Consider the following 8,412-nt stretch of genomic DNA (forward strand, 5'->3'; position numbering starts at 1 on the left):
AGAGGGGGGGGGGGGGAAGGTAGGAGCGGGACGATAACGAAGTGAAATTCGACGTAACGCAATGTGTCTTTCTTTTTCGAACTTCAACGATTTGATTGAAACTGAGTTGGCTTCGTGAAAATTGGCGATGTACCAAGAAAATCGATAAGTCATACAACAGTAAGCGCGCGATAAAAACCGGTTCCGATCGTTTTGTTATCGGTTTGACGCGAATATCTAATAGCAGAATCGGGAAAGTTATTTTTTAAAAGTAACTCGTTATCCATGAAAGAAAATAACTCGCTACTCGATATCATCACTCAAGAAGTAACAAATCATCATAACTTCTATTACTTTTTTTATCAAGTTTTGATAAAACTTTCTTTTTAGAAGAATTCACTTCAGTCTATTCTATATAGATGTGTATAACGTATCTATATGTGCAATAACGATAAAAGTAATTATATTAATTATGGTTACTAATGAAAAAAACAAAAAAGAAAGAAATAATGTTACTGAGAAAAATAATGTTGCAATGTATTATTTTCCAACTCTGTCTAATAATAAGGAATAATTATATAGAAGACGACGATGATTAGAAGAAGACTGACTGGAAGAGCGTTCATCGGAGGAAGTTCGCTGAAAGCAGGAAGGCGATCGACAGCAACGTCGACAGGCACGTGACGCCGATGACGCCCGAGCCCAGGTTATCTTGCATGACGTTGTCGTGGCATCGGGCGACGAGGTCAAAGTCGACCACATTCATGGGCTTACCGTTGTACTCGAACGGCGAGATGCAGTAGTTGCGACGCTGGAACTCGACGCTGTTGCCGCGTACGAAGTCGCTCTCAAGAACATTGTGCGCTTGGCAGTCGCATGGAAAGTGATTGTCGATCGCGCTCAACGTGTCTACCTCCAGGAGGATGTCCCGAGCGTGTCGCGGCGCCTCCAGCATGTGATTACCATGGAAGCGCAGTACCTCGATATAATTGTCGCGCCGCAGGTGCAGACGTTCAATCAGATCTACCTTGTTGTTCAGTATATTGAGCCGATCCACATGGACGAGACCGGCAAATGCGTCCTTTTGCACGATCCCAAGGTCACTCTCCTGGATATTGAGCGAGTATACGTACGAGAGGCCGCGAAATGTGTAAGCTCTGAGGCCGGATAGGTCCATATAAGTGAGCTTGAGCAGGCCGACGTGCTGTAGACCGTCAAACGCGTCCTGCTCGATCGTTCGGATGCCAGATGGAAAGACGAGCCGAACGACATTGGTGAGACCGGCGAAAGCGTGGCTTTGGACGGTTAATAGCGGATTGTTGATCAGCAAGATCACCTGCACGTTGGACGTACCGGCGAACGAGTAGCCTTCGACGTAGCGGATCTTGTTATTCGCCAACAACAACACTGAGACGTTCTGCAAAGCAGCGAACGAGAACTTCTCGATGCAAGGCAACGGTGTATGCTGGATCGAGAGTTCGCGCAGCCTGTTCAAGCCGCGAAACGCGAACGGTCGTATGGAGGTGATGTTGTTGCCGTCCAACGTGAGCTTGCGCAAAATTCGAAGACCCGCGAAGGCGTCGCCTTTGATCACGGGGAAATTATTCTTTGTTAGCGACAACTCCTCCACGGTCTCCGGCAGCTGATGCGTTGGTATATCTTCGAGGCCGCCTGTGTTGCAGAGCACCTAAAATTCAAAGCGTGTTTGAATTTGTGAGAATTGCCGAATGCAAATGTAGCGCATGTGACGCTGCCGCAGTAGAAAACTTTTCAGAAGAAACTACTCGGTTTTTACTGCGACTAGGATTTATTATATAATAATTAATTGTTCAGAATCTGGACAAGAAAATGCTAGCCGGTATTTCTTGGTTCTTAATTAGTGGCCAGTTAGTATTATTGGCCAGAAAGTAAAGAAAAAAGACAGAAGAAAAAATAGTAATTAAAAAAGTTAGAAATATCACAATAATGAATGAATTTACGAAATTATTATTACGATAACGATAAGCAAAAAATGTAGCAAAAAAATAATCATATATTTAATAAGAAAATAGATTTATAATTATATTCGAAAACAACAAACAAAAAGATATATCATCACATTATTGCAATAACAAAAATATAATTACAGATTTATAATCGTATTATCATACAGTTATTATTATATAATTGTATTATTATATATATTATATATAATAATATTCGTTACGTTAGCGACGAATAGAAAATTAGACCACAAGAAATATAAAACACTATTTTAGATTTTGGATATTTTTAGTGTTAACTGGACAGCTAGATATTAATGATAAAATTTAGACTGCCAAGATGAAAAACACTATTTTAGATTTTGGATATTTTTAGTGTTAACTGGACAGCTAGATATTAATGATAAAATTTAGACTGCCAAGATGAAAAACACTATTTTAGATTTTGGATATTTTTAGTGTTAACTGGACAGCTAGATATTAATGATAAAATTTAGACTGCCAAGATGAAAAACACTATTTTAGATTTTGGATATTTTTAGTGTTAACTGGACAGCTAGATATTAATGATAAAATCTAGACTGCCAAGATGAACTCTAATAGCTTTATTTCCCAGATAGCACAAGATCTCCAGGGAATGTCCTGAGGCCGTTCTCAGGACGTAGGAATATTCTCAAAATATCTTTAAGATGTCCTGTAGAGATTTGTGCTGCTTGGGTTATGATCACTGGTGTGTACATATATCGGCGTAAGCCTTACACACATAACACTTGAAATTGAAAATCACATAATTATACTTAAGGTAAACGTTCCAACGGTCGAACATACATGTCCCAATGATTGACATATTGGTTTTGTATTTTTCTTTGTTGAAATGCTTTTCAATATACAATATAACAAATATACAATAAAACAATATAATAAATGAAAAGAAATATTTAGTTACTTTGTGATTTTGTTTCATTTATTGATAAGCATCTTAACAAACACAAGTATATTATTAGTAATTCAATTATCGGTACACGTTCAATCACTAGGACGTTTACCTTATAATACTAGAGTTATAATGGCTTTAATTATAGTTTATTCATACGCGCATAAGGCCGAAAATCGTGTAACACTCGAACTAGGGAACGTTCGGGCATCCATTACGCCGTGCGCACATGAAATACATCATGAGATTTTTCTTGTTCTCACCTGCTTCGGGGAAAGGCAAATGCATTCTGGAGGGCAATCTCGACTTTTCGCAGTAGTAATCTCCGAATTGGAGGTGAACGTTAGGTCCACTGCTGCTATGCATAGCAGGTAGTAGATGCAGATCTAGAAAATGACATACGCGTTTAGGCATAGGTACGTTATTTCTCTGCTGCCGCGACTCGATCGCGGCTGCCATACTGCGAAACTCATTTCTTATTGTACACGCGAATACCGTCACGAAGGGATTCGCGGAAAGTGGACGCATGACGCAAACTCTTTATGGGATTTAATGTTGCATGGTAATAGAAGAAGCGGTGAAAGCCACTCGAGAACACAGCGAAGACTCGATAGATTCCCTCAGTCTCGACTCGGTCAACGAGCCTGCAGGCCGAAGTGATATTTCTTACTCGCGCGCTGTATTCAATTTGCCATGCTGCAAGGAGCACGGGGGGAGAGAACACTGCGCGCGAACGCATGCAAATACACGCGCGCAAAATGCGTGCGGCCGCTCTGCGTTGCGTACCTGCGCCCTGCGATACATCAATTCCGTCGATTTTTATGGCGCATGCCTCGGCATATCCAGGTGAGAGAGCGTCACGCGAAGGTGGCCGCCGAACGATGTATATATCACCGAGACGGGGGCGAAACGGGGCCACTGGCGGCCGAGAGAGTCGTTGACACGTATATACGCACTGTCCTTACCCGTGCTCGGGGTTGACACGCACCGCGCGTACACACGCACTCACGCACACGCGTGCCGCCGATTCTCGCGTACGAACTCGTAACACCGCAGATCTCGTATGTGACTCCACCGCTCTTCTCACTCGCCCGCGAGACGCGAATGTCGTGGCGCGACCGGGAGGAGCGAATTTTCAGCATCCGCGGCTGCATTCGCCGGCTGGGCGCGGGGCTTTATTTCTCCTCGGTCACCCTCTCGCCACCCCCGTGATCCCTACCCCCGCGAGTTCCTATGCCCGGTACCGTCGCCGCCGCCGCCGCCGCCGCCGCCGCCGCCCGAAGACGCGTACTGCGCAAGCTCATAATTATTCTCCCCGCGTGCGTATCGGGGAATGAGGCTTATTAGCGGGACGTATCTCTGTGTATGTCTCTCTTTCTGTGCATGTATGTGCGCGTAGTGTATGTATATCTCCATCTTTTCCTTTCCTCGTCTTCCTTCGTCTCATTCCGCATCCTCCGAAACTACCATCGAAATCCCGGTGATTTCGCGTACGTGACCGGGAGCAGTGCATGTTCAGTTTTAGCTTTACTCGACATGTTTGGGAGGGGGGAGAGGCAGAAGAAACAGTTTTTTCTTTCTTTTTACTCTTTTCCCGTTCTTCCATCATTCTTGGTTTTTGTATGATTGCTTCAATCGTTTTGAAGTAATAACATCAAATAAATAATAAATTGAATGAACAACTGGTCAATGATTGTGTTCTTTATACATGAATGCATCTACATAATTTGATATTTTGATTAAATGTATCAGTATGTCTCTCTCTATCATCTTGTTTGTTTTTTCAACATACAGAAAATATCATAACTAACATAAAATTACTTTAATTTACACTTCTCTCTCTTATTATTACTTATCTAACTTATTTTTTCCCCCGAATTGAACTTTGCTTTAACTTATCTTTGTAAATATACACTACATATGTGTGGTGTGTACACAGCGCATACAGCCATATCACACACGTGATCGGTGCAGCACGAGTCACCGTACTCGACATGCCATGCATATGACCTAATCAAGATAAACTTAATTAGCTGGCTTGAAACGGAGAATAGGTGCGCGATCTTTTATAAGGTAAAATCAGTAGTGCAAGACACATTCACGTATGTGTCACTGTTTACGCAGTTATTATTCACTTAAAAATTGAAGAAAAAAAACACACGTAATATCATATCAATAATATATTTTATTGATACATTTTTTCAATAATATATTTTATAACAAGCTTGGTGCAATGTTACTAGTAACGTACATATTCACGTGATAAAAATAACCGTAGTGGTAAATATAAATATGTCTATATTGTAAATAATTACAATACTGAACACAACTCCGATGAACACGGCCGCGATAAAAATGATGAATTATTTAACATTTACATAAAATTGTACTTAAAAAATTATACGAGTCCGACAATTCAAGCAAACGGTTTTCAACATCTCCACTTGCAATAAGGTTGAGGTCATCGGTGTTTTGTACAATAATGTAAATATTTACAGTTTATGTACGTACAATGCGTATATGTATGCGTGTATGTATATGTGTTTAAATTTGTGTGTGCATGCGTGCGCACGTGCGCGAGTGTATGTGGACGCATGTATGCATATTTGTGATATACGTGCGTATATTGAACATAGTAAAAATCAGTCTTACAAATAATACAACGCTAGTTATTAAGGCAACCTCATTTATGACTATGATTATTTACAAGAGGTATATTAGAAATTATTTTGAAATCACTATAGAAAATCAACTAAAAAACGTTGTGTAACGTAACGGTCCTTTTATACTAGCGGCATATTTTTTCTTCATACTTTGTGTTAAACGTAGTAATAAGCTGTAAGACAGTATAAGTTTATAAAGTTTCATATGAGTATAATTTAACAAAACAAGGAATGAAATTAAAAATAGAAATTAACAAAGTAAAAGAAATGTATTTAACTTGTGTTAGTATCATGTATCGAATTTTGCTAAAAAATATCTATGAAGTTATATCTATAAAAAAAAAATACAAAATGAAACATTCTGAACAATTTCAGTGGTAACGTAAACTCAAACTAACTCCCATAGGAGATCGGCAATATGTTTAAAAATAAAATAAAAACTCTGTTACACACGAACCGTACATTCAGGTGTCTAATAATGAATTTCCTTGACGAGAACTGATTGTATCCGTACAATAAAACTCACCATGTTATCCATTGAAATATAAGCATATTAAAGTACAGAACCGTGTATGTTACAGTTTAAGTAGGTAACGTACGAGAAGCGCATGGCGCTTAAAGAGTATATCCAAAGTATAAGATAATTATATATAAAATTTATATAAAATAATTGATTCGATCATTCTTTTTCGACAGCTACATAAAAGTCAGTGAAAAAATTCACGAATACTTTCACTCGAGAGATACAATATTTAACCAGCACGTATATTATGTCATACTAACTGAGAAAAAAGAAATAAAAAGCAAAATATATAATACCGCAGCATCCTACTTAATTAAAATCAGTATATAAACACAAGCAATTCGGAGCTATAAGAGATGACATATTTTTGGAAAAGAAAAACAATAATACGGCGATTGCTTCCTAATATATGGTGGTTCGACGAGTGCGAATGAGACAGCTCTATTGTCCAAATAAATTATTAAAAAGCGTTATATACGATGAGGAAATATTACGACTTATAATTAGTGCCTTCCGTTTTTGTGCTTCAAGTATCATCCAATATCTAAATATTCGTGTGTACGGAGACTATCGAGACTATTACTCGATGACTTTACAGCGACTCTTCGTTAAACTGTGACATTTCGCACTCGTTAAGTGTACTAATCACCTTAAAAAATTACAAATTAATTATTATTAGCGATAGTTTGACTTCTGGAAACCTTAATCTCAAAAGAGAGATTATTAAATGAAACATACCTACAATCACACGGTGACATATTTGATTGTACATTAATAAAAGATATATTTGCTATTTCCATATCTTCATAAATATATTCCTGTTTTATAAAAATTCTGTTGTAATAAATATAGAATGACTTATATCGAGGTAGAAACGTTCAAGGCAGCTTTGGTTTGTCGAGTGTTTGTTTGCCAAGACAAGGCATTGGGCATAATAATTTATGGATTATTATCACATTCCTCTCTATTTTTCATACTATTATAAATTCTATTACACGTTTATTTATTCGTATTTGTATTGTAGAAAATGTAGGTGGTTTGGACACTTTGAAAATTCTTGATGATACAATGATGTAAGCTAATTTTTATAACTTTAACTTGCCCAATATATCTTGCCTTGACACATTTGAGTATTTCGATGTAACCAGCGATTCCGCTTTGCATCAGAAGAATCGATGAGAACATTATTTCTAGCGCTGCATGACTATTCATATATCATGACAATAGAATATGAGATCTCTTTGTAAATATAGATTAATCGATTTTATTGATAATTGTCTTGCAATCTGCGTAAACCTGAGTTTTCTTTACAACTACGGCACGATAATGAACACAAAAAGGTGAGTTGTAAATCCGCGAATTATACACAATCGTGTCGCCAATTTACTAGTTTGTCATGAAGTATAATCTGTTGAAAAAAAGAGTTGAAAAATTCAGAAATTTACGCCACGTTAGTAAATTTTGCACCAGGTGAAACAAACCGTTAAAAACGATTAAAAAAAAACATAAGGCAACTTTAATAACATGTATATATGTTTAGTATACTTCCACATCTAACGAAACTAACAATTAAAATGCATATTAGTTCATTATAACATAATATTTATCAATATAGCATCGTTTATAATATTTCCGCGCGCGAAGTATATATATAATATATTTATATTTATATTTATATATATATATATATATGTGTGTGTGTATATATATATTTAATCTCTGCTCTATTTTTTCTTTTCTACATAAATACACACATTACATGTATATATAATAGACTGTATATCTGTATATAATTCAGTATTATTCAATGTTATATATTGTAAACTATGAACTCGATCGGTAACATGATTTTCGTTCATCAGTCTTAATGAGTCTTAATTAAATGTTAGTGCACTGACAGCTCGTTGCACGTATAATGAGGTAGATTATCATGATATGCAAAATCGTAGCAAGTTCGACTAGGCACATCTGGCCAAAATATTTCTGACTTTCTAGTATTGTCTGAATTCTGGACTTTGCAACGCTACCTGATTTCTATGAGGCAACGTTTTTTTTTCCACTTCGAGTTACTCTCATATCTTCTAACAACCGCATAATTCGACAAAAATAACTTGCTACGATCATGATATCATGTGTTGATATGTATTGAGCAATATTGCCACTACATCCCTGACCCATTATCAGTAATGATGAAGTAAATCTAGTAGTTAAATTTATAAAATAGATAACCTTACAATTACTAACGAATTAACGGCAATATTTCAGTCATTAACACAGGATATAATTTCTGAAAAAAAAATATATATATATATATATATATATATATATATA

At 37.1% G+C, this 8,412-nt stretch overlaps 1 protein-coding gene across 1 annotated transcript; it reads right to left on the reverse strand.

The window, feature by feature from the left end:
* Positions 1–491: 491 nt before the first annotated feature.
* On the reverse strand, positions 492–4,230 carry LOC116842740 (leucine-rich repeat and immunoglobulin-like domain-containing nogo receptor-interacting protein 1). The gene is made up of 3 exons (XM_032812381.1): positions 3,682–4,230; positions 3,159–3,281; positions 492–1,666 (listed from the first exon to the last, which is right to left on the reverse strand). The coding sequence occupies exons 1-3, from the start codon at positions 3,697–3,699 to the stop codon at positions 602–604; spliced, it is 1,206 nt and encodes a 401-aa protein (XP_032668272.1). The 5' UTR covers positions 3,700–4,230; the 3' UTR covers positions 492–601.
* Positions 4,231–8,412: the final 4,182 nt, after the last annotated feature.

Source organism: Odontomachus brunneus, unplaced genomic scaffold, assembly GCF_010583005.1.
Source record: "Odontomachus brunneus isolate Ranch 3 - 2012 unplaced genomic scaffold, Obru_v1 Obru_scaffold_027, whole genome shotgun sequence".
Classification (NCBI taxonomy): Eukaryota; Metazoa; Arthropoda; class Insecta; order Hymenoptera; family Formicidae; genus Odontomachus; species Odontomachus brunneus.